Genomic DNA, 26,342 nt, shown 5'->3' on the forward strand with positions numbered 1-26,342 from the left:
TTGAGTGAATTTTTTTATTAAAGATTTTTGTATTGTATAATAAAACACAGGCACCAAAATCCACACAAAACAAATACATAACTCAATGAGTAATTACAAGACAGACACACCCTTATAATTACCACCCAGGGCAAGAAATAGAACTTCGCCATCCACCCCGGAAGCCACTCCCTGTGCCCCATCACAATCACAACCCCCTCGAGGTTAATTTTTAATTATATAAGTGACAAAACGATTAGGGAAGCAATAGTGTAAATAATTTCAAAGAGAATGATTACATGTATCAGACTAATTTTTCATGTTTAAAATAATTTTTAAATCCTACTTGTAGTAAAAAATTTATAATTTGGAATACTCATGACTCTGTATGCTTTATTGTGTGCTCTCTATAGATAGATGCTAGCTAGGTAGATAGATAGACGTGAATGTAGTTTATATTATCCTAGGTAGGCAGACACATATGTGGTTTTAACATATTATCCTCACTACACCCTGCAATACGTTATTTTAACAGATGAAGGAGCCTAAGATCAAAGATAAAGAAATTTGCTCAAGGGACAAAGCTAGAATCGAAATCGAGTAGATCTAACCTTCCCTTCCAGTATATCCTGCTATGATAATTCTAAGTGGTTCTTATTTGTTCATTAAAACAGGTTTGCCTGTTATTTTATGCATGTAGCTGTTACCGTATGCTATTGAAAACAAGAAACTTTATTATTTTTAAAGTCATGTAATACAAATATTTCACTCCTGAGAATGGTCTTCTTTCTTGATTCATCCTCATAAATGTTTCACTTTATTTTTAGCCTGAATTATATAGCCTGGCACAGAGCGAGTATACAGTAACTCTTCTGTCAGACACCATGCTGAGCAGTTAACACTGGGAATTTCATTTAACCCTGAAGAAGGTTCTTTGAGATGGGAGTGATTCTCTCCATCTTAGAGGTGGAGGCACAGGGCGCTGCCGGTAAGAAGAGCTGGGTGTCTCGCTGGGTGTCTCATGGGCCGCCGCTCACAGCGCCAGCCCTTCCAACGCATGCTCACTCTGCACTGCACACCTCCTGACTTCCGGGTCTCTGCTGGCGCCTGAACTGCTGGAGTTTTGTTTTGTTTTAACTTGAATATGCTTGAGTCACCAACAGAACCTAGAGCAAATCAAAGAGATACTGCGTGAAGCAAATGGACAAACCCCAAGTCCTATCTGTGCTCTTAAGACTGTGTCTCTTGGCTTTCTTTCCCTGATTCACAGCGTGTCAGGGTAAGTGCTTTGAAGGAAAAGGTAGGCTTCATCCAGTCATCAACAGCAAGTTCTGGTGGCGGCAGTTTCCATGACTTACAAAAGGATACACAGGAGAACTTCCCTTCATACTTGAAAATTGCCATGGATGTTTTTTAAACTATAAGACTGTTATGGCAAAGTGGCAATGAAGGAATAACTTTTTCAATATGAACTGAAGTTATTTTGAATTTAGTTTGTGCGACAGCTTATGTAAACCCGCCTATCACTGTAAAAGAGCTTGTCTTCTGTGTTTTCAAAGTCATAATTTAAATGACAACCAAATATGTTAAGTGGCTTTTGTAAACTCGCTACAATCTTTGCATGCCCAGACTTGTCTGGTACAAAGTGTACAAAACAGACGTGTGATTTATAAACTATGGGATAGTCGAATACAAAGAAAACGAAAAGAATTCCCTATATTTGAGTGTTTGGGAGTGATACTTTTAAAATATTGTAAGGAAAACTTATTTGCTGCCATTTGCTTGACTTTTATCTCAAACAGACTTGAATAAGGCTAATAAATTAGGCATGCTAATTATTTCCCATCAATAATATCTGGGAACAACGCTTGAACCTCCAAACCATTTTGTTTCTGTTATTCGGATCACAGAAACATAGAGTGGAAAGGATCTCAAGAGAGAACAAAATTCTGGTTTTTGACATTGGGCTGCTCCCCTAATTTCTCTGCACCCATGTTTCTTCCTGAAAAAATGGAGATATTATCATTACCCGAAGGATGACACAGAAAACTGAAGGTTCTTAATGTAGTCAAAGTAAGTGATGACTTAGCTGTGTGTTCAGAGATGACAATTTGGTTTAGATTACTTGATTCATGTACTTCATAAGTTTTCATTGGCTAACTGCCTTCCTGGTATTGCACAGAGAGCTCAAGAGTACATACTCTAAGGGGCGCCTGAGTGGCTCAGTCAGTTGAGCCTCTGGCTTTTGATGTCGGCTCAGATCGTGATCTCAGGGTCGTGAGATCGGCCCCTCCGTCAGGCTCAGCGTGGAGTCTGCTCAAGATTCTCTCTTTCCCCCTCTCCCTTTGCCCCTTCCTCCTGCTCACCCACGCACGCTCTCTCTCTCAAATAAATAAATAAATAAAATCTTAAAAAAAAAAAAAGAATACATTCTCTAGTGGCCTCAAGGCATTAGGGATTCCATTCTTGTCTGATTTTGATCTTCAAACTTCTAAATAAATCAAGTAGTTACACAGTAAAAGAATATTGAACAACAGCAACATTGCCAAGGATCACTACATTTCCTTCCAAGGGGCTCAGGTATCATATCATTAGGAATACGACCATCCCTGGGGTAAAGGCAGTCTTATTCCCATTTAAGAAATGAACAAATTGGGGCCTAGTAAGGTTAATGATATGCTCAAATTCAAATAAATACAGACCAGAGTAAAACAAGGCTGGAACTCAGGCTTCAAATTCTGTGTTCTGTTAGCTAAACTATTACCTAGTTCATTTTTTATCTATATTGGTGCTTTACAAGTTATCTGGAAACATACAAAAATGTAGAGTTGCCTTTGTCGTAAGTGGGACTTTATACAAACTAAATTAAATTTAAATTTTATTGTAACTTCTTGGGAGAGGGATGAACTAGATCTTTCCGATTGGCCCCAAATGACGAGTTATAATAGAGTTCAAAAGGAAAAAAGATTATTTGGACCACGAAGTGACTTCACTCCATTCAGAATTGTTTCAAGCTAAATTTACACTCAAACAGCTTGAAAAAGCCAATGTCAAGCTCAGTCAGAGCTGCCGGCGAGCAGAACAGTGTCTGCATTTGTCATATGTTGGTTCACACATTCAGCTGAAATTTCTCCACAGCTCTAACTACAGACTAGTGTTTCTAAAAATTGTTTAATCCTTTTAAAGCAGACAAGATTTGCCAGGGTCTTTTTTTTAATAAACAAAGAAAGGGTATATTTTACAAGTATTAAGTTAACAGAAGTTAAGAATTGTTATTAATTCTCTTTCACCATAGCAACGGGACACAGGCCATTGAGCAAGGCACCTAAGAAGTAGCCAAAAGCATCCAGAACCTTAAGTGAGGTTAGAATGCCAGTAAATAAGCAAATTTTAGGTAAGTAAGTTTCCAACCACTTTTATTCATTTATAATTTGTAGATAAATGAAAACCTGTCCTTGGAACTGGCGTTTCTAAAACCCAATCCCCAGTCTGCTGCAGAACACATCACAGGTGTTGAAGATGAAAAGAGAAGCTGAATTCTGATGATCAAAAGTCTCCAGGAAGAAAGGGAGCAACTGCTTTCCCGGAAAGATTTGTTGGTAAGAGCGCTGACAGCCTGAAAAGGGTGCTTAACGTTTGTCTGCGATGAGCCAGGCCAGCATCCCCTCCCGTGTTCTGGATTGTTGACATATTTCCTCCCCCATAATTGATTTCCAATCAACAATATTTTGTTGATTGATGTTTTGCTGGTATACAAGACAGTAACCACATGTTCAGTCTTGCTTAAGAACTAGGGATTGTGGAAGATGGTGACGAGTAAATTCAAGATGTGCTGCTGGGGTAATTTGCTGGATCTGAATATAACAAGAGAAGAAATGAATTTGTAAAAACAATCTCCCGAGCCAGGTCTATGCTTTCAAAAACCAGAATTGGTCCCCTCAGGATTGTCTGAATACCAACTGGCAAATTTGTAGATTAGCTGTCACCTTGTCCCAGTCTCAGGCCAGCTGCCTTCCCTTTGGAATTCAGAGAGCCGTGCACTTGCTGGTCATTATCATTAGGTATAATGCAAACCAAACTGCAAACCAATTAAAATACTGGTGTAGCAAAACTAATTTGGAAAGGCAAATGTATAACAAACAAACAAAAGTTAACATTTTTGGATTGTTTGCTTTTTTGGATTTTCCATGTAACCACTTTTATCGGTGTGACTAATTGAGATTTAATTGCTAAAAAAATTTTTTAAAGATTTATTTATTTATTTGGGAGAGAGAGTGAGAGAATGTGTGAGCAGCGGACGGGGCAGAGGGAGAGGGAGACAAGTAGACTCCTCATTGAGCAGGGAGCCCAATGCAGGGCTCAATCCAAGGACCCCCAAGATCATGACCCGAGCCCAAATCAAGAGTTAGATGCCCAACTGACTGAGCCACCTAGGAGCCCCTTGAAAAATAATTATGTATTTTTAAGAAATTGTAATGTGTGAAATATATATGGTATATTGTGTTCTGGAAGATTGTGGGGGAAAAAAAATCCATCCTCCTTTTTTCTTTATGGAGGGTATTAATATATATAGCCCTCATGGCAAAGCCCTGAGGTCTCCTGCCGACAGTCATGTGGGGGAGCCATCTTGGAGGCAGCTTCTGCAGCCCCATCCTTATTGCAACTTCACGAGAGACCTGGAGCCACCCAGTTACACTACTCTTGAATCCTTCAAGTGCAGGATCATGTTTGTCGTTTTAAGCCACTAAAAAAATAAATACAAAATAAAATAAAACAATAAGATAAAATACGATACATTGTTGGGATTTAACCACTTTCACAAAGTATGCTGGACCTCTAGAAAGAGCTGCAAGAGCGGTAGAATCACTGTCGCTCTCTGTTGCGCTGGAAAAATTTTTAAAAACTTTCAAAACTGTTATTCCCTAGGCCTGACTCCTTCCTGGGATAGTGCAACACTGGATTTGACCTGATCTAACTAAGTAAACATTTGTTAAACACCTAGTATTTGCAAGGTACTCTAGTAGATAAAGAAAAAAGTTGACACCAGAGAAAAGGAACTCAACCAGTGATTACTTGTATCTGTGTTTTTTAAAAAAACAGTCCTGGGGCACCTGGGTGGCACAGCGGTTAAGCGTCTGCCTTCGGCCCAGGGCGTGATCCCAGGGTCCTGGGATGAAGCCCCACATCGGGCTCCCTGCCCTGCTGAGAGCCTGCTTCTTCCTCTCCCACTCCCCCTGCTTGTGTTCCCTCTCTCACTGGCTGTCTCTATCTCTGTCGAATAAATAAATAAAATCTTTAAAAAAAAAAAAACAGTCCTAAGTAAAAAGAAAAAAAAAGAAAAAAAAGCATTAATAAACACAGTATGTTTGTCATAAATTGCCTTTTTATATACCTGCCTTCGTACCTCTCCTATTTGGCCTTGGAGATATTTCTTCCCACCCAGTCTTCACTTTTCTCAATATTGCAAAGGTCCAGGACTGGGAGACCCATTCACATTGTTCACTTTTACTCATTTGTAAAACAGTGCTCAAAAGGTCATTAGCTGCTATCATCTATCTTGCTACCTCACAGAGATGCAACAATAAAGCAGAGTTGACTGTGCGCTGTTTTGACAGATACAATTTTTTTTAGGAGTTCCAATGCATTTAATAATTTTGATGGGGAAAAGGTGACATTCTGATTGCTAAACTAAGATAATGGAGGAGGGCAGAACTGGAAATGGTAGCCAAGTGAATAGGTGGAGTTTAGCTAATTGCTTATATGATATGAGGCCATAAGAGGCCATAAAGGCTCTTATCCCTAAAAATTACCACTTCTCTGTAATGTCTGAAATCTCCATGTCTCTCCAGTTAAAGGCTCTTTAAAATACAAAACAAATGTCCTATGAGAAGGAGCATTTTAATTGTTATAGGTCATTTATTCCTTTGTGGAAGTGTGTATTAGCTTCTTTCTTAGGAGTAGATTTCGATAGAGAACAGAATATTAAATGCTGTGGGATGAAGTAGAGAAGAAAGAAGCATAACATTGTCTAACAGCCCTTTGGACACCTTGCCTGTTTTTCGGTTTTGCCAATGGTTGGTATGACACACACAAAAAAGAATCTGATTTACCAAGATATTGATTTACAAATATTTTTTCTATAATTAAAAAAACCTTCAAGCTTATAGAAAAGTTATAATAGCACAAGAAACTTCTATATATTCTTTATCTTTACTTGTTAAAAGCACTATCATTGTGTCTCCCCGTCTGTTCATTCAGTCTAGAGTTTGCTTAGATTTGAATTTCCATCTGCTATCATTTCTCTTTTGCCCAAAGAACTTCCTTAGTATTCTTGTACAGCAAATCTGCTACTGATAAAGCCTTTCAATTTCATTTATCTAAATATATTTGAATAGCTACTTTAAAGTCCATGTGTGCTAATTCAACATCTGGGTTGTCTTAGTGTCAGTTTATATTGACTCTTTTTGTCTTGACTATGGACCATATTGTCCCGTTTCTTCTCTTGACTGTGGATCTCATTTTCCTGTTCTCATTCCTGTAATGATTTTATTGTATATTAGACCTTGTGGGTAATACGGTACAGAGATTCTAGATTCTGTTGTCTTTCTCTGAAAAGTGTTGTTTTTGTTCTAAGGCAATTTGGCAGGACTCAAACTGCATCTCCTATGGTGAGCAGCAGCTGAAGACCCTGCTGATTTCTTTCAGTTTCTTAGCTGTTTTCTGCTAGGCTCCTTTCTGCTGGAGTCTTACTAGGGTTGTAGCTCAGGGATCGGTCAAGGACTTGTCGGTATTGATATGCAGATTTGGGGGTTCCCCCTTCTGTGGTTCGCTTCTTTCTCTGATGTTCCTTCTCACATTCCAGTCTCTCCAGAAGCCCTGAACTCTGTCCTATTCCTCAAACCGATTTCACTGTAGCTTCTCACTTGAGTTCTAGCTATCTCAGTTATTAGAATGGGAAATACCTTCAGGCAAAGAACCATATAAACACAAATCTTTTCCTTTCAAGGGTCATTTTCCTTCCGGTTTGTCTGCCTATGGTTACCTTCAAATAGTTGTTTTTTATGTTTTGCTGTGAACTCATAACCATTATCTGTAAGAGCCCTATACAATTCCTCTTCCATTACCAGAAGCAGAACCTGATGCAGAATACTTTTTAAAAACATAAAAAATAAAACATCAATTCTACAAATTGTTACAAGCAAATTAATTAATTCAGCAAGTATTTACCAGGCATCTACTTTGGGGTAGTTACTCTGCTAATACTAGGTGCTAGAAAGCATCTGAGATCTAAGAATTGTATTAGATTGTAGTCCACTTGAATAGGCCTGGTTTTTTAAAATCTCAAAATAAAATGTCATTCAGAGATACTTGCAATCCTTTCCCCAAAAATGAATACATTAAACGTACATTTATTTGTTCTGTCATAAATACTTTACCTTTATATGGTGCATTTTTTCAAGAAATTCAGATTTCTGAGGCCAGAAGCATTTGCAGTTAAGTTTAACAACACCAACAGTTGGTAGCAGTTAAAAACCTCCCTCTCTGTTTTCATCTTATTTTATTTTTCCTTCCTTTCCCTTATGTTCATCTGTTTTGTTTCTTAAATTCCACATATGACTGAGATCATAGGATAATTGTCTTTCTCTGATTGACTTATTTCACTTAGCATAATGCCCTCTAGTTCTATCCACATTGCTGCAAATGGCAAGATTTCATTCTTTTTGATGGCTGAGTAATATTCCAGTGTGTGTGTGTGTGTGTGTGTGTGTGTGTGTGTGTGCGCGCGCGCGTGTGCGTGTGTGTGTGCGTGCACGTGTGTGTGTATACCACATCTTCTTTATCCATTCATCTGTTGATGGAAATCTGGGCTGTTTCCATAGTTTGGCTATTGTGGATATTACTGCTATAAACATTGGGGTACAGGTGCCCCTTTGGATCACTATGTTTGTATCCTTCGGATAAATCCCTAGTCATGCAATTGCTGGGTGGTAGGGTAGTTCTATTTTCAACTTTTTGAGGAAATCCATACTGTTTTTCAGAGTGGCTGTACCAGTTTGCATTCCCACCAACAGGGTAAGAGGGTTCTCTTTTCTCTTCATCCTCGCCAACGTCTATTGTTTCCTGAGTTGTTAATTTTACCCATTCTGACCCTGAGGTGATATCTCATTGTGGTTTTGATCTGTGGGCAAACCATAAGAAACTTTAGACTATAGGAAACAAACTGAGGCTTGCTGGAGGGGAGGTGCGTGGGGAAAAGGGATAATTGGTGATGGGCATTAAGGAGGGCACTTGGAATGAGCACTGGGTGTTATATGCAACTGATGAATCACGAAATTCTACCCCTGAAACTAGGAAAAAAGCAAAGCAAAACCCAACTTTCTTCAGCTACTTTGAAATGTGTCAAAATGTTTTTCATAAAAATTCCTGCTATGGAGCCACTCCTTCCTCACAGCAAAACCTCTGTGGTTTCTCTATTTGGAAGAGAAGGAACTCTGGAACTAGAAACATCAAAAATAAAAGTGAGCACAGTGGGCCCTCAGCATCAAACTGGGGGCTAGATTACTACCAATGAGCCTGGGCGGTGAGTAGCCTCCCTTGGCTTTATCTCTCCTTCCTACCTAGAACGGGGAATGTTACTAATCTATATAATCGGCTTTCATTTTTTTCTAGATCTGAATAAAATAAAGGTGGAGAATACATCAGTATGAAATCCGATGCTAAATGCCCCTCATTTATTTTGGGGTGAGAGAGAGGTCAAGGACAGGAGGATGAACTGCTGCTGAGTTTCCACACATGCCTCAGGAGTTAGTAGGGTTTCCCTCCTCGGTTCTGGAGCCTCTTGCCTCATCCGTACTCTCACATCCTCATTCAAGACTGCGCCGCGCATAGCCTTGCAGGAGGCTGGAGAGGGACCAAAAGAGGGGTGGGAAGGGTTTCTTGCTTTATAGTTTTGTGTTAGTTCAGCTCTGGCTTCGGGGGGGGGGGGGGCATGTCCACTGGGAAACAGATTTAAGACAAAGCTCGAGTTCCCACTCTGTGATCCTCAGTTTTGCATACAGGTTGCAGGTGAGCCATGTGTCCTTTCTATTTCCATTTGGTTTTTGGCCCCTATTCCTGTTCTGATTCTATTACTAGACCAGAATAGCCTCTAGAAGATCACAGGCAGCTAGCACAGGGTCTGTTCGTCACAACTGCTTGTTGAATGAAGTGCTTGGCTCGGTATAATACACTTCTGTCCCTTCCCCCTTTAATTACATTTTTTAAGTTAAATGTATTCTTATCTTAATCACGGAAATGATTTTTTTTTTAAAGATTTTATTTATTTGATAGGGATAGAGACAGCCAGCGAGAGAGGGAACACAAGCAGGGGGAGTGGGAGAGGAAGAAGCAGGCTCATAGCAGAAGAGCCTGATGTGGGGCTCGATCCCAGAACGCCGGGATCACGCCCTGAGCCGAAGGCAGACGCTTAACCGCTGTGCCACCCAGGCGCCCCGGAAATGATTTTTATTACGATAATTTTATCTATTTCTCCTCCATCCTTAAAATAGTTCTGACATTACAGCAACTTTATGATCAACTCTGCATTTCATTTATGAATCATAAATAACTCCACCTGAATAGGTCAATAGCAAACACCTGTGCCCTCTGGAAGCCAACTTCTTCCTTTAATGCAGCTGGCTGGCGTTAGCGAAGCATCCAGTAATTTACCACGATGAGGCTGTGTGCCAATAGACGCTGACCAGTGCTCACTGCCGAAGATCTTATGCGTTAGAAAGAGAAGAAACGAGGACAGGGAGAACACACGTGTTAGTTACCAGTTTATTAGTCGTTCCAGTTTTCTTCCAAAGAAAATAGTTCCACGGAACCCTTGGATGGGTGGGGTGGGGCGGGCAGAAGCGGGACAATCAGCTGGGGTGGCTTTGAAGTGTGGCTGCAGGGCTTCCAGCCCTTTCCCAGCTCAGCTGTTGAAGCAGAGAAGCAACTTCAAAGGCGGACTTGCTGTTGTTCCTGCCAGTGGGGGGTGTGATTCCCATCAGTTGGCTTTAGAGAAAAAATGAGGAGGAATTCATCCTCTTCCTTGCCAAGGTTTGAGGCTCACCAAACGATCTACCAGCTTTTGGTTTTGACTGTCTCTGTCTAGTGGATGCAAATCAAAAACAACCGCAGGCAATTTCATCGGGATTTACATTTATTTATGTACACTCTTTTTACAAATCATCTGAGATGGGCAATTTTTGTAATTTGTCCAGATTGCGCAACATGTCAGTGATACAAGGAAACGGCCCCTGCTCCTGATCACATTTTCTGCTCACAGAAATATAAGGTGGTTTTCCTAAGAGCAAAGAAAAGTTTAAGAAGATTGTCCCCTTGCTGCTCTGTGACCTCCTGCCTGTAATTGGAACTGTTTACAATCCCGAAGTCAGTTTTTCATTCTGTGTTGGTAGTGCATTCAAACTCTTCTGGGAGTCAAGAGAGAGTTATTCCATTTAGTCAACAATTCACCTTGTACCAGAAAGACATTTTTGAATAATATAATTAAAATTTAAAAGCAGATGCAATTTCCCTCAATAATGTTATTTGGTCTAAACTTTTCCATTTAAAATTTATGTTCCTTACTTCACAATTATAAAGGGAAAAGGAAACAATCCTTGAAATATTAACTCTAACTCTTAAAATTAAGAATAGCTTTGATTCAAAAACTAATTCTTGGACAGTGATACAGACAGGTAAATTTCCTTGCCACTACCTCCCACCAACCTTTATTTAAATAAATACGAAAAATTAGGTAAAAACATTTCAATGTACGGTACAAGACATGAGAATCTTCAGGGAAGCTTATTATGCTAGAAAAGTGTAAGTAATCAGACAGTTACATTAAACTTGAGAGTTACATGACCAAAAAAGGAAGTTGCCAACACCAGTAGAGAGGTGCCCATTTATTCTCCAGTATGGTCCAAAGAAGACTGTTCTGGAGGGGATTAAACTGTGGGATTAAAGAACAAATGGACAAACAAAAACAAAAACAAACAGAAAGACCAAAAACAGCAAACAAGCTCCTGGGAACACAATGAAGGGAAAACATGCCAATCACAGAAAGCCTCCACAATTAGCAGGTGGGTATGCTTCATGAAGAGAGTAGAAGAGACAGTCCTCTGTGCAATTTCAGAAGAAGCAAAGATCGTTGATTCAATTAAAGCGCGGTGACGACAGCAGGAAGAACACAATCGTCCACTAGCCATATTACATTCATCATAGAATACAGTTGAAGAGGATGGTGTTCTTCCAGTGCCGGGATTTTTACTTTTTAATTTTGCAAAAACGTTTAAATCGAAGTGGCATAATCTCCAGATTCTCACTTCCAAAGATATATTTTTATTCCCGATTGTATGCTGAAGAAATCAAAGGTCTTTACAAGGTAAAATCACCATTTCTGGTTATGTTCTATCTTCCTAAGTATGTGCAGACTCTCTGCATCCAGGTTTTTTGACTGCTCCCGCCCCCCCCTTGTTTTTGGTATAACAAATGACTTGGAGATGTAATTTTAAAAAGCAAAACAAAACACACAAAAAAACTGGGGAAAATGACAAGTAAAATGATTTTAGGGACACAGGGTTTAAAAAAAATGCTGCTCATGATTCAGCATGTTTAGGAGCTTCCTACCGGACTGTTGAACATTACTTATGCTGTTCGTCTTCTGTGATCTCATTCCAACGAGAGTTGCACACTGTCAGCTTGGTTTTGTGGCTGCTGATAGTCATACTTCCTTGCTATTAAAACACAAAACACAAAACAACAACAAAAGAAAGAGATAAAATTAATAAAAATAGCAAAATAATTATTAGCTAACATCATTAAACCACAGTCAAGTCATGATTCTCGGTAAAGAGTTAGCTTAGAATTAATTTTTTTCATTAGAGGAAATCTATAATACTTTGTGATCCTCTACCTTCTCAACACCGCTGATATCCATTTTTATATATTAACTTTATTATTTGTATATCAGGATTATTCAGAGCTTTGAAATATAAGGTAACAATTAAGCTATTAAACTTAATTAACATTTTTTTAAAAGATTTATTTATTTGAGAGAGAGCATGTGTGCCTGAGTTGGGGGGTCAGGGGAGAGAGCAGGGGGAGAGGGACAAGCAGGCTCTGCGCTGAGCGTGGAGCCTGATGCGGGGCTTGACCTCACAACCCTGAGATCATGACCTGAGCCAAAATCAGCAGTCAGATGCTTAGCCGACTGAGCCATCCAGGCGCCTCAAGTTAAATTAACATTTTATAATTTCCTTCTTTCTTATCTCCCACTTCCACCTTAAGATAAGTTAATAATAATGCTTTTGTCCACATCATAAGGAATTTGTATTTCAACTTTTGAGTCTAAGAGACTTATTAGTCGTCATGGATATAAACTAGAAGAAAAACAGATACACATTCTGTATTCTTTTTGTACTTCTGAGAAATGTTTATTGAAGAAGAATGGTTATAACCTGCCACTAGAGACAGTATGGAGTTAAAATCGTTTTGAATGTCATTCCCTGCCTAGAGTTAAAACTTTCAGTCTCTTCTTTAAGTTTTTACTAGCCAAGAAAGAGAGACGATTTATTTATGCTACTCAGGGTGCACCCAAATTTTTGCGACCTAATGTTTATACAATTTTGGGAGTCCTCTTTAAGAAAAAGAATTGTGTTTGTTATTTCCTCTTGCCAGAGAGACTGTCAGGACTAGATAGGTCCAAAACACTGAGAATGACCCAATGTGAGGGAATTCATTAAATGTGCAAATCCACCCACACACTATTTATGAGAAAAATGGCTTCTAAAGATGTTTGCATCCTAGTCCCCAAAAATCTGTGAATATGTGACTTTACAGGACAAACAGGACTTTGAAGATGTGATTAAGGTAAGGACCTTATGAGGGGAAGATTACCTTGTATTATCTGGCCCAGCCTAATCACATGTGTCTTAAAAATCAGAGACCCTTTCCTGACTGCTGAGAAAGACTAAGAAATTAAAAAGGAAGAATGATCAGAAAGGCTAAATGCTCCTGGCTCCCAAGATGGAGGCAGAAGGCCATAAACCGAGGAACGTGATGGGCCTCTAGAAGCTGGAAAAGGCAGTTACAGTCTTTCTTCTAGAACCTCCAGAAAGAGTACCTTGCTGACACCTTGGTTTCAGACTGTTGTAGGACTTTTACGCGACAAAATTGTAAGATGGTACATTTGTGTTGTTTGAAGCCACAGGATTTGTAGTAATTTGTTACAGCAGCCGTAGAAAACCAACATACCTTTCAAACACAGGAATTCCGATAAATTATATTCTATGGCATTGCCATCAAAGAAGAAAAAACCTGTACACTTGGTTTGTAATAGTTTGTTATGGTACTGAGTGTATTACTGATAGGAACTAGCTTTGTTTTGACTGGACATCCAGGGAAACTTAATTCTTCATCATTTTCCATAGAGAGCTTATGACTCTGTACTTTTGTTTTTTTGTTTTGTTTTGTTTTTTAGTATTTAAGTTTTTTTAAAGAACTTTTTTCTATTGTGGTAAAATAATACACACATATTGCCATTTGAACTATTTCTAAGTGTACGGCTCAGCAGCATTAAGTACGTTCACAGTGCTGTGTAACCATCGCCGCCCTCCGGCCACAGAACTCTTCTGATCATCCCAAACTAAACACACCCATAAAACAGTAACTCCCCACACCTTCCTCCCCAGGCCCCTGGCAACCACCATTCTATTTTCTGTCTCTATGAATTTGCCTCCTATAAGTAAAATATGTGCTCTCTTGTGACTGGCTTATTTGCCTTCATAAGAATAATTACGAAGCATAATGTCCTCGGGTTCATCTGTGCTGTAGCGTGTGTCAGAATTTCCTTCCTCTTAAAGATTGAATAATATCCTATTGTATTTCTATACCACATTTTGTGTATCTGTCAAGGACACTTGGGTTGTTTCCGCCTTTTGGCTATTGTGAATAATGCTAGGTTAAACTTGACTTCTTATTTTGAACTGGTACCATGTGCAGACGGTACAAAATGCAAAAGGAACAAAAAGGAAACAGTAAAAAGTGTATCTTCCTTCTACCTGCTCAGTCTTGCCGCTACCCACCCAGTTCCTTCCCCCAAAGGAACAGCTGTCACTAGTTTTTAAGATAAAATTTGTGCTTAAGACTTCAGAAGTTCTACTCGTGTTTATGCATGTATATGTATATATATATATAAGTTCTACTCGTGTTTATGCATGTATATGTATATATATATATAAGTTCTACTCGTGTTTATGCATGTATATGTATATATATATATAAGTTCTACTCGTGTTTATGCATGTATATGTATATATATATATAAGTTCTACTCGTGTTTATGCATGTATATGTATATATATATATAAGTTCTACTCGTGTTTACGCATGTATATGTATATATATACATATAAGTTCTACTCGTGTTTACGCATGTATATGTATATATATACATATAAGTTCTACTCGTGTTTACGCATGTATATGTATATATATATATATAAGTTCTACTCGTGTTTATGCATGTATATGTATATATATATATAAGTTCTACTCGTGTTTATGCATGTATATGTATATATATATATATAAGTTCTACTCGTGTTTATGCATGTATATGTATATATATATATAAGTTCTACTCGTGTTTATGCATGTATATGTATATATATATATATAAGTTCTACTCGTGTTTATGCATGTATATGTATATATATACATATAAGTTCTACTCGTGTTTACGCATGTATATGTATATATATACATATAAGTTCTACTCGTGTTTACGCATGTATATGTATATATATACATATAAGTTCTACTCGTGTTTACGCATGTATATGTATATATATACATATAAGTTCTACTCGTGTTTATGCATGTATATGTATATATATATATATAAGTTCTACTCGTGTTTATGCATGTATATGTATATATATATATAAGTTCTACTCGTGTTTATGCATGTATATGTATATATATATATAAGTTCTACTCGTGTTTATGCATGTATATGTATATATATATATAAGTTCTACTCGTGTTTATGCATGTATATGTATATATATATATATATATATACACACAGACCTTTTTCTGTTTTTCACCTGAAATTCCAGTCCACCTGAGACATATACTAGTGATATCTTGGTGATCAGGTGATCATCCTTTCTTGCTTCTTTCTATGCACACACAGATGTGCACACACCCCTGAGTTTTACTGTAGACATCTTGAAAAAATCTCCAGTCTTTTCCCCTTAAATCCCACACAGTCCCATCAAGGTAATGAATGTTAATAATCTGATGTGTATCTTTCCAAGCGTTCCTCCATGCTTGCATAATTATATAGAACATTTATATTACACATAAATAACACAAGGAATATTTTGGTCATTCGATTTTAAAAGAGTAGCATCCTGGTATATATACTATCTTATCTTGCTTTTCTCACTTAATAATACACCTTGGAAACCACAACTAATTCTTTTTTTTCAATTTTTAATTTTTAAAAAATATTTTTATTTATTTGAGAGAGAGCGCGTGTGCACATGAGCAGGGGGGAGGGGCAGAGGCAGAGGGAGAAGCAGACTCCCCACTGAGCAGGGAGCCCGCTGTGGGACTCAGTCCCAGGACCCTGAGATCTTGACCTGAGCTTCAGGCAGACACTTAACTGACTGAGCCACCCAGGTGCCCAACCACAACTCTTTCTTTTAAATGGGGGCATAAAAGGCTGTGGCTTAGATGTACAATTCATTCTGGCTCCATACATTTTAAACTTTACTTCTTCTCCCTGACATACATACTCATAGTGTTCAGTACCATATGACATGTTAATATTGAGACATGAACTCTGGCCTTGCACGTTGATATTGCATGCCATATTCCTGGAAGCTGCTGGTTTTTTTGTTTGTTTGTTTTAAGTAGGCTTCATGCCTAGCATGGAGCTCAGTGCGAGACTTGAACTCATGATCCTGAGATCAAGACCTGAGCTGAGATCAAGAGTTGGATGTTTAAGAGTCTGAGCCAACCAGGTGCCCTGAAAGTCATTCTTATTTTGCTTTGGCTTGCAGTAATTTAATTATAATAGAAATGACTGCAAACTCCATAAATACAAAATTCAAACCCAAACTAAATGCAGCTCCAACTCAGCCTCAGCCAGATCCCCAAATGCTCTTGGTCACTTCAATGCTCCTCCACATGAGGGGATATGCAGAGGAGGGCAAATTAGAGCAGGAAGAGAGAACAGTCTTAACTGATGGTTAAAACATTGAATTAAAAAAAATAAATATGTTGAATTTTTGCAAAATTTATAAAAATATCCTCATATAAGCACATTTGTAGGGCTGTTTTCAGAGTTCTGGAAGGGCCCCATATAAGCAGAGGGTCCTGAAGCTTCAACTTCACGGCAGATCTGCCTTTGCTAATACTGTGCTGAGCATCTAAAAAAGGCACTAAGTTTTCATTACCAATTATTTCTGATAACCTTTTGCTAATTGAACTCAATTCCAAAAAAAAAATCTATTTTAAACATGCCTCCATTCAACACAGAATATACTTACAAATGGAATACATTTCCAGTTGCTGTCTTAAACGGATTTTGCTTATTGTGTCATAAAAGCTGGGCTCTGATAAAGTTTCTGCTGTAGGTGGCACACTGAATATCCTCATAATTTTCCTTTTATTCCTAAAACACAAAACCGATATGGATGAAGAGCTACAGGACTGTAATGGACTCAGGACCATAGCAATCAGGAGCTACGTTAAAAGGACTTAAGTAACAATGAGCTCATCTTTTCTTTCGTCTCTGCGAGATGCTTCCTTGGCTCAAGTGTTCCTTCCTTCACTACAAAGTACGAAGCTGTACGCGTACAGCACAGGGCTCGAAGAAAGCGGAGGACGCCGAACACAGCCACTTCATACGATGAAGTGACGTACCTCCACGGTGCTGCCGGTCCTGGCCCCTCCAACAACCAAGTATTACACGGCGAAATGCACCAACGGGAAAACATCTTATTTTTCTCCTCCCTCTGGTGTCATCCAAATAAAGCTAAATTACTGGGTTAGAGAATAAACAGAATGCGAGTAGATCTAAATTTTGGAAAATAGTGAATCACCGTATTTCTTAAATACAATAGCATGGCCTTAGTGGGTCCATCACTTAAAATCAACAACATTGTGTCTCTGTTTTTAAAACAGGACAGTGGGGAGGAGGTGGTGGCTATTTTTGGAGGAAAGCTGTTACCTGTAGAGCCTCCTCTCAGCCACCCCCAACGCCAGGCAACCAATGAGCCAGCTGCCCTGGGGGTCATGCGGCCTGAAAGGGCAAACCTGCCTGTCTGAGAACAGGTGCTCCCCAGGCCAAACATCAATTATTTTCGATTACTAATTACTTTGAACTATCTAATGCCTTTCTAGCCTTGGTAGAGAATACCAAGAAGCATGTGGCTGTAAGGAGAAGCGACTCAGTCCAATGCTGCTTTTCCTCCTCAAAGCACCCACCTCTTTTTTTTTTTTTTTAAGAAAGGAGCCAGGGAGTGTGGAAAAGAATAGTTAAATTATGCTACAACATCTAGAATTAAAGCAGGAAATATTTATTGAGGCACACCAGGGACACAAAGGTTAAAGGTCAAAGTCCTTGTTCTGAAGGGACTGGAGTTTTTGTGGAACAGATAGACAAGTCGTCAGATAATACCATTATTATTCAGTAAGTGCTATGACACAGTCGTGTACAAGAGTTAGAAGGGAAAACTTAAAATGTGTGAAGAGAGAACTGCCAAATACATAGGAATTAGGGTTTCTGCATTTCAGGGACATGGGCAAAAAAAATAGGCTCATCCAACAGTGACAGTGAACCCAGGCTAGACGATCAAACTGAGCCATATTAGAAATGATAGAACGGGAAGGCAAACGCTGGTCAGTGTGCCCAGAGCTGCACTTAAATCTCCAACTCTTAAAGCAACAGGCTCCTCAAAGCCAAACTGGCATCCAGAGCTCGAGAACAGACCCGGGGAGACAGTGTTTTCGGGAACAAAAATGCTGATGAAAATGATTTGTGCGCACTTAATTCGGAACAAACAAGCAAACAAACGAACGTGTCAACTTTTGAAATGCCCAGTTTCTTATCAACCCTCAAATACTAAAAACTTTACCTCTTGGCATACATGAAGAGAACAAAGCTAACAAGGATCACGACCAAGTAAACATTGGTGGCTTCGTTCCAGGCCTCATGAACGCTATAATCCATAGAGCCATCGTCACCCATCACCCCGTAAGCTCCAGGCATGGGGCTGGAAGAAAGAGAAGAAAGGAGGGTTTCTCTTAGTGCTGGTACGACCTTCTGCAGAAGGCCTGGCAAACATAGGGCCTGCTGGCCAACTCCAGCCTTGGATTTATGTTTTTGGATGGCCCAGGGGCTAGGAATGGTTTTACATTTCTAAACCGATACATTTTAAATGATTTTAAGTACCTGTATAATATCCTTGCTTTTTGCTTCCCAGCCCGCAAAGCTGAATATATTTACAATCTGGCCCTTTAAGAAAAAATTTGCCAACTCCTGGCCTAGATACTTAGGGTGTGTAACATATTTCCCCTTATTTTTGGTTTGGAAACATTTTATCTTCTACATGAAGGTGAAAACTGGAGTTTAAAAATCCTATTACAAAAAGATAATAAAAAGCATATATGGTTGAAATGTTATTGCCCAGTTTCTGAACTGTAACACCCAGATGAAAGCACCCAAATATTTTAAAACACAGACCCAAACAAGTGGCTATGATATTAAAAAATCGTGTTGTGCTCATGACGGCAGCCTAGAAAAGATGAGACCGCCATTGCAAGACTCTTGGACTGGCCTCCCCCACAAGTGGAAAACATTAAAAGCTTTATCTAATTTGGCCTCCCGGCCAAATGTGTTTGAAAGAAGCTATGGGATAAAAAGTTACTTTTTGCTATTTACACAGCTGTGACTTCTATTCAAGGAAATGCATTCTTTGGACATTCCCACAGAAAATAAGAGTGGTAAGAGCAAGTGTATCAAATGGCAAGTAAAAGAGTAATGGTTTCCTCCTTGTGTTTGAGAGTTAGTTGAATTTTTCCTTGAAGAGAAAGTTCATTCCTTCTGTTGGGCATAAAAGGTAAGTCTAATAAGTAAAATGACCTAATATGTGAAAGAAAACCAAAAGCATTTTTTTAGACATTCTACAAGAAGGAGAAAAACTGAACAAGTGATAGGTGATAAATGTACTGTAGTTTCTAGGAATAAGACAGTCATTTTCTAATTCCGAGAAAAAGAGTATCTGAATGTCCAAGAAACTGTTTTGCAATTTTTCTCTAGATAGTCTACAACAATGAAGGCTTTGCAGACATTCTCGCACTAAAATATCTTCCAATCTCCTGTAAGTCTCTAAAATGTTCTGTAATGTAGATCTGGCTTACTAAGTTAAGAAGTGTGCATAAAGGGCAGTGTCTGTTTTCTTTCTTATAGCTTACCTCTGCATAAAAGGAATAAAATTCTTCCATAAGTTTGCTCCTAAGCCAGGTGGCATGTTTTCCCTGTTCTTACATCTGAAGTTTTTGTCAGATGTTTGAGGACATATTGTATTCATTTATGATAAAGTGAGTATCGTGAATGATCATTTAACTTAAACTCTAGACACTGAGGTCAAGAGTGATCTCTTTAAAAGAACTATTGTAAAAATTAGCCAAGTAATAATAAAAACAGAATTTACTTTAAATCATAAAAATTTAGACATACAAGATCTAAATATTATTTAAACATCACACCATACCCAATTCCTTGATATTAAAGACTGGCTATGGATTTTTTTTTTTAAGAGTGTGGGAGATACAGGGAGATTTGGTATATTCACAGTTTTAATTCTTATTTCTTAAAACTGAACTCCAGAGTTTCTCTGAAAGTAACATTATGATTCATAGTAAGTAATCAGCCTATTTTAGAAATGGAAACTTTTGGAAGACAAGAGACTATAATTGTCTTTATGATTTATGGAATCTAGAATTTTGCTGGTGCTGAAAAGTAAAGTAACAACAGTGAATGTGTTTTTGGCAAAAAGAGATGACTCTGGATGTCTGATTTGAGATGCTGCAGAAGGCCACAGACAATTCTGCCACAAGGGTGGTAGGTTTAAGGATTGAGAGCTATTAAATTCAGGAAAAAACAGGGAACATACAGCAACGGCCACTAGAACATTCGGCAGGTATCCTTTACCTGACAAATCCCGGAAGCATTTCCTACCTGTTTTCTAACACCTGAATGGATCTGATCCAGGTTAATTTATTGCTTCAATTTCTCACAAAATTCTCTTCATCGGCCACTTAATAAGTGGTATATTCCTACAGAGCTTGTCTTTAACCTGCTACAAATATGCCAGTCTTGAATTGTATTTAGAGAAGGATTTTGAATTACTACCGACCCAGAATGGTAAAATTTTAACGTGAATTAAACATGTATTATACAACATCATTGGTATGCAATGACACTACCATTCCACAGTTCCAGGGACACGCATTTGAATTATTTTTAGTACTGTAGTTGTGAAAGATTTGCACCGAGGGTAGGCCTTTCCTGCCCAGTCCTCCATCATGACCAATGGCATGACTTTGCAAGACTGGAATAAGGAATGGCCTTGTCCGGAGTCATAGTATAGACCATGGCCCACATGTGGCCTGAACTATGACCGTCACCTCCCAGCACACTACAGTCTAACCAAGTGTACACATACACACTTGCTAAGCAGTTACTTCATACCACCACAGCCTTCTTCTAAAGCCAAATGCCCAGGGGCATTACAATGGTTCATTCCTGGCAAGCTAATGTTTCAGCAAGATCACCATGTAGCTAGCCACGTGCCTGGATCGTCATTCAGGGCTCTTTTGAGAAAACTGAACCTTTTTCACATACTTTTCCTGGACACTAATGCTTGAACAATTTCGGTAAGGAAATTCTAAGATGAGCTGAATTAAGACCCAAGTAAAACATTAGTATCCAGAGATAGAGTTCCCAAAATATGGCAACTAGGGGCTGGTTTTAGTTTGATAAACTTTTACGTTGAGAACTAGGAAAAAATTTTCCAGAGATCAAGTAACTATATCATAAGTTTTAAAATCAGTTTCCTGATTTTAGGTTCCTGATACCAGGTCTAGGTGGTTCTAAAATTGAGTATCTCTTGTCATTATGCCTTAAATGTTATCATTTTTGCCTCTTAGAGCTTTGCTATCTTAATACAAACTCAGGCCAGAATCACTTACACAGTTCCTTACAACACAATCCACTGCTTAAGTGTAATTTTCTTTCTCTGTCCTCTGAAACACTGAGGGTTTGGGTTCCTAAAGCAGAAGGCTACAAGGTAACAGGCCTTCAACCAAGAGGAAGAAGGCAGTTTGTGGGTTTATGAGTAGGGCAGTCCACATACTGAATTTTTGCAACTACCCTGATGGGAGGCACTTAAGTTCCATTTTACAGAAGAAACCGGGAAGGTGGTAGTGGTGGTTATGTAACTTGCCCAAAGTTGCACAGGCTAGGGTTGTTACATGTAACTGATTCCCAAACCTGAACCCTTCCAGTCGTGCCCCCGGTTCTGTGACACCCGTTCCCCCCGGAAAGAAATCCAGTCGCGCGGGTATAAAATACAATCCCCTCCCAGTAAGTGACCACAGGCAGCCTCCAGAGCTGCCGGGACATCTTTTGCGTTCCCTCCGCTCGCAGGCTGCGGAATCAGCTGCGGAATCTTAAAACACTCGCGCTGAACTCCGGCCGCCTCGGGCCGTCTCGCTCCCACCCCTGCTCGGGTGGCCGACGCGGCGCTGCTTCGGTGTGCTGTCTGCATCTCTGGCGCTCGGAGCCAAACTATTCCTTACGACCCTGAGAGGCTCGCAGCCCTGGCTGGAAGCTTTGGAGCCTCCGAGCCCCGGGCTGGGGGCGCGCCGCGGGCAGCGGTCCCCTCCCCTCCCCCGCGAGGCCCCGGCGGGGCGGGGCGGGGCGGCGCGCGGGCGGGGCCGGGTGACGCGGCCCCGCCTCGGGCCCGGGAGGCGCGGAGACGCGGGTCCACTCACGCTGCTGGCTCCGGAGGCGGCACGCGGCCAGGCTGCTCCGCGCGGGGCTCTTTCCCCCGGAGTCGAGGCCGGACGCGCGGGACCCGGTTACCGAACGGACCTGGACGACCTCTGCCTTCGTCATTTCCTGCCGGCCCGCCGGTTTCCGGATGAAACGAGGAGCCAGGTCTTTCCCCCCGCCCCCCGCCCCCCTTTTCAGTTTTTGAACGGGAGCGACGCAGCGACTGCTCCGGTGCCGCCCCCGGGCGCGTGAGTGGAGCCGGGCTCCCTTCCCCTCCCCCGCGGCGCGTCACCGCCGCGCCCCCCGCCCTCCGCGAGCCCCCCGCCCCGAGCCCGGAGCCCCCGCGGGAAGGCTGGGCGGGCCGGGGCTCCGGGCGCTGGTGGTGGCCGTGGGTCTCGCCGCCCCCGCCTGGAAGTCCACGTGGGTGTAGCTGTGGTGTGCCAAAACCGGGCGAGAAGTAGCGGGGACAGGTCATTACCCGGGAGTTCCGTGCCTCTTCCCGCCCCACTTCGGCGCGCCCGGGCGTGACTCAAAGCGTGGGAGGGGGGAATGTGCATTGTCCCACGAATCGGGATTAAGCTGGGAAACACGAAGATTTTTTTTTCGTAACGAGGACATAGAGTTACTTTTAATACTTACTTTGATACTTAAGGAAGCGTATGCTCTCCAAATTGTCTTTCCATTTCCTGTCATAATAAATACTGCGTGCCTGAGACTGTTGAGGTGTTTTAAAACCTGGATGTGCCCAGGATGCTGCAATATTGTCAGTTGAAGTGATATTTGTGTCTTAAACAAAAAAATGTACGTGTATAGGGACTTGAAAATATATTTTCTAGCATGAGACAGGTAATGAATTTATGCCGGATTTCAGCATCAGTGTTGAAGTAATCAGATTTCAGTGGTTGGTAGCAACCTTGGGAATAAATGGTCACTTGTCCACGTGCTTGAGGACTTAACTGTTTATGTCGAGCTAGTTCTCTAGGGTCAGCTGACTGCTAATTATAATTCATCCTAGACCTTGTAGAAGTTGTAGTCTTAATTAATAAGCAGAGGTAAGAGCTAACGTTTAACCCAAGTCCCTTAGCAAGTTTTCTCTGCCTTTTTTTGTGGGTCATTCTGTTAAAATTAAGCACACCTTTGTCTGAAGAGCATTACTTGGTATAATAAGGTACTAGCTTTATTTACAGTATTAGTACGTTAGTTTTTATGTATTATATATACATTATGCTATATTTGCCTTATAATCATTTAGTTTAACTCTGAAGTTGGAAAATTAGGAATGATAATAAAGGGTAATGTTGAGTACTGACTGTTTGCCAGGCCTGTGCCAAATGGTACATGCTTTATCTCATTTAATCTTCTGGGATAACTTTTGCATAAGCATAAGTTGCTCAAAAATTTTTGAATACATGGGTTTGATTTGAATAGGTCCAAATGTGGAGTATGTACATTAATTACTTCTGTTTTTGCTTTTGTAAAAAAGGGTGTTGGCAATATAAAATGACTCAGACTAAATTAATGTGTTTTTCAAGTTGGAAGATGGGTTTAAAATTGCATAGAACTGCAGTTAGTCTCTTTATTTGGGTATTCAGTAGTTTCTAAAGCACTGTGTCTCATTTATCCAAGTTCCCGTGACACGCCATCATCACCCAATGAACAGGCTATTCTTGGACATTGGAAGAAGGTAAACGTTGGGGAAGCCTAATGGCCTTCTGAAAGGCCCCCTCCCACCATATTTTTTCTAAGTGGCATTCCTAACTAGGAGTTGACAAATGACAATGAAACAGGAAGAGTAATTTTCCAATACCAAACCAAGGAAATAAAAATCAGTGGATTGGTTATTACTTTGTTGATGAGTCTAACATTCGTGGGTATATGAATGTTAAGAATGTTAGATTATCTGCATTGTAGGGTCTCTACCTGATTTTTCATTTTGCCTTTAAATATCATAAGTAGTTTGGAGTCCAGTACATTGTGCATTAAGAAGTTAACATTTTTGATTGGATTTAATTGAGTAGTTTTGACTTCCTTGATCAAGAAGTTTATTTTGACTGTGTTTCCAAAAATACAGTGTAATGATTTGTGTAGGCATAACAATGATGAGAATGATGGTGAGGACTAACAGTTTGCATCTTGTGAGAGTAGAAGTAGTTGAAAAGGACTGGAGAGGACAAGGGAGATCCTTGGAAATGCGTCTTATTTATGATAAGAGCATATTGGACTTAACCTGTCTCCTGATTCTAGTGGCCCGTCATTGGAGAGGAAGAGATTGGGAATGCTTTGCCAGTCAGTGTTTATAAGAGGACTCCTTTACCGCCAGGCCTACTGTTTGGGGAGGGGATAAGTGGAGAGTTGTCTTCAATGGAAGGATATAAGAAGGAAAAAATGCACATATTTTCTTTTGGAGGTAATACTTCCACCCATCGTGACTGACTGGTTTTTGTCATCTTGTCACCACATGCATCTTCAGGCACTTTCCTAGTAGATATTTGGTATTTGTGGGCAGCTGCTAGTAGATCAAGTAAAGGAAGGAAAAAGGGGGTGGATTGGAGGTGGAGACAAAGCTCAAGGGTGTACAACAAAGCACTAATAGGCTTTTCATTTGGGCAAAATTTAGGAACTGGGCCTTCAATGGCCTCTTGTGAAAATCATTCCAGCAGTATTAACTTTATGTGTTTAAAATCTCTTGTATGTTATTTGTATCCAGAAATATGGAGAATGTCTGATGTGTTTTATAAACAATGGAACATTTAGAATACAGTATATGAAAGCTGCTGAATTTTTCATGGCAGCCATTTCTGTATGTTTGTCATTGTTGGAAAGTTAGTGACCATAATGCCAGCATTGGCTTCTGTTTCTAAGGCATTTAAGCAGTGTCGTTTCATCGTTCGGGAAGACAAGCTCTTCTCATTCCTTCAAAACTTGGCCCTCACGTGGAGTGCCCTTTAAACTCCAGAGTGCAGGGATCTTTTCTGTCACTCATTGCCGTATCTCCAGAGCCTAGAACAGAGCCTGACATATGGAAGGTACTCAGTGACTATGTGGAATGAACAAAAGTACATTGGAATTCTCTTTTCTTTTCAGTACTGAAGATCCCACTTAACTTTAGGGGCTGGGCCACTCCAGCTTTGCCATCTCCACAGAATCTGCAGCCCACAATAAGCCCTTTGAATGTTAGATGTTTATGCCACATACTTGGGCATTTAATCCTTTATGGCTTTCTACTATTACATAAGCATTTCCTTGTTTGTTTTGTTTCCCCACCTAAAGTAGAGGCTACTCAAGGGCAGAGAATATCTATTTATAAGGTACTATGTTTCCTTTTTTATCCAGAATAATAATATATGCACAGTAGGTTTGTATTTACTTACTGAGTGAATATTAAATACCATAGGGGAGTTGTCAGAGATACTGAAACTGTGGTTCCAGTCTTCAAGTAGGTAGTATTTTAGAAGGCAGTGTGCACACGTGTGAAACAGTATGAGAATTTGTAGCTAAATGAAACAACGTAATAATAAGAGCTAACATTTATGTAGTGCTTAAAATGTGCCAGATACTGTTCCAGGAGCCTTTGCATGTTAATTTATATGAATCTCATAACAATCTTTTGAAGTAATAGGTTCAGTTAGAATCCCCTTTTTAAAATGAAGAAACTGAAGCACAGCAGGGTAATTAAGTCACTTGCCCAAGATCACAATGCAAATAGTAAGTAGGGAGACTGGCTATGAACCCAGGTGGTCTGGCCCCCCAGTCAAGTCGTTTCTGTGGGAAATTTACTTTATCAAAGAAGAGAGATCTAAAAGTTGACACTACTTTTTCGACTGTAAAAGGCTCTTTTTCAGATTTCAAAGTAGCATAAAAGATTGCGATGACTGTGCTGCAGAAACAATGCTGTGGATTTTCCAAATACAAGTGGTTGACAAATGGTTACAGGGCAGTGTGTTTTGAAATGACTAAAGGCAAGGGGAGAGAAACTGAATTTTGAATCTCAGAGCTGAAAGAGGATTATAACTTTTCGCAGGCATTGAATTCTCGGACGGTGATTCAGCAGGACATAGGACAATGACTGTTTAAGTTATTAATTTAGGGTCAAAAAATTTCCGTGAAATATAATATTGAATGATACGTGATGTCTTACTGCTTTTCTTTTTTAAACACTTACAAGATTTCATCCCTAGTGGTAGTAATTTACCAGGAAGTGAGTGTTACTGAAAGTTTCCTATGCACTTCTATCCATTTGCTTTGTCCTTACGTG

At 39.9% G+C, this 26,342-nt stretch overlaps 1 protein-coding gene and 1 long non-coding RNA gene across 11 annotated transcripts in view; one reads left to right on the plus strand and one right to left on the minus strand.

Moving 5' to 3' along the window:
• SMIM19 (small integral membrane protein 19) lies at nucleotides 1-22,212 on the minus strand. 7 transcript variants are annotated; one of them, XR_005838235.1, is made up of 6 exons: nucleotides 22,087-22,212; nucleotides 18,165-18,302; nucleotides 16,575-16,699; nucleotides 11,641-11,747; nucleotides 9,593-9,739; nucleotides 1-1,145 (listed from the first exon to the last, which is right to left on the minus strand). XR_005838235.1 is itself a non-coding variant. In XM_040643212.1 (5 exons), the coding sequence occupies exons 2-4, from the start codon at nucleotides 18,296-18,298 to the stop codon at nucleotides 11,683-11,685; spliced, it is 324 nt and encodes a 107-aa protein (XP_040499146.1). In that variant the 5' UTR covers nucleotides 18,299-18,302; nucleotides 22,087-22,212; the 3' UTR covers nucleotides 1-1,145; nucleotides 11,641-11,682. The 7 variants fall into 7 exon arrangements, 6 of the variants coding, with proteins under 6 accessions (XP_040499146.1, XP_040499147.1, XP_040499149.1 ...); XM_040643212.1 differs by lacking the exon at nucleotides 9,593-9,739; XM_040643213.1 differs by lacking the exon at nucleotides 1-1,145 and having other exon boundaries at nucleotides 9,429-9,739.
• The window catches only part of LOC103677051, a 10,361-nt gene continuing 6,132 nt past the window's right edge, over nucleotides 22,114-26,342 (plus strand). Inside the window, exons 1-3 of one of the 4 annotated variants that reach the window (XR_005838237.1) lie at nucleotides 22,321-22,335; nucleotides 23,714-23,771; nucleotides 24,332-24,494. This is a non-coding gene — a long non-coding RNA (uncharacterized LOC103677051). Of the gene's footprint in view, nucleotides 22,253-22,313; nucleotides 22,336-23,713; nucleotides 23,772-24,331; nucleotides 24,495-26,342 lie in introns of those variants that run through there. The other 3 variants (XR_005838239.1, XR_005838236.1, XR_005838238.1) reach the window with 3 other exon arrangements.

Source organism: Ursus maritimus, unplaced genomic scaffold (genome assembly GCF_017311325.1).
Source record: "Ursus maritimus isolate PB19 unplaced genomic scaffold, ASM1731132v1 scaffold_28, whole genome shotgun sequence".
Taxonomy (NCBI): Eukaryota; Metazoa; Chordata; class Mammalia; order Carnivora; family Ursidae; genus Ursus; species Ursus maritimus.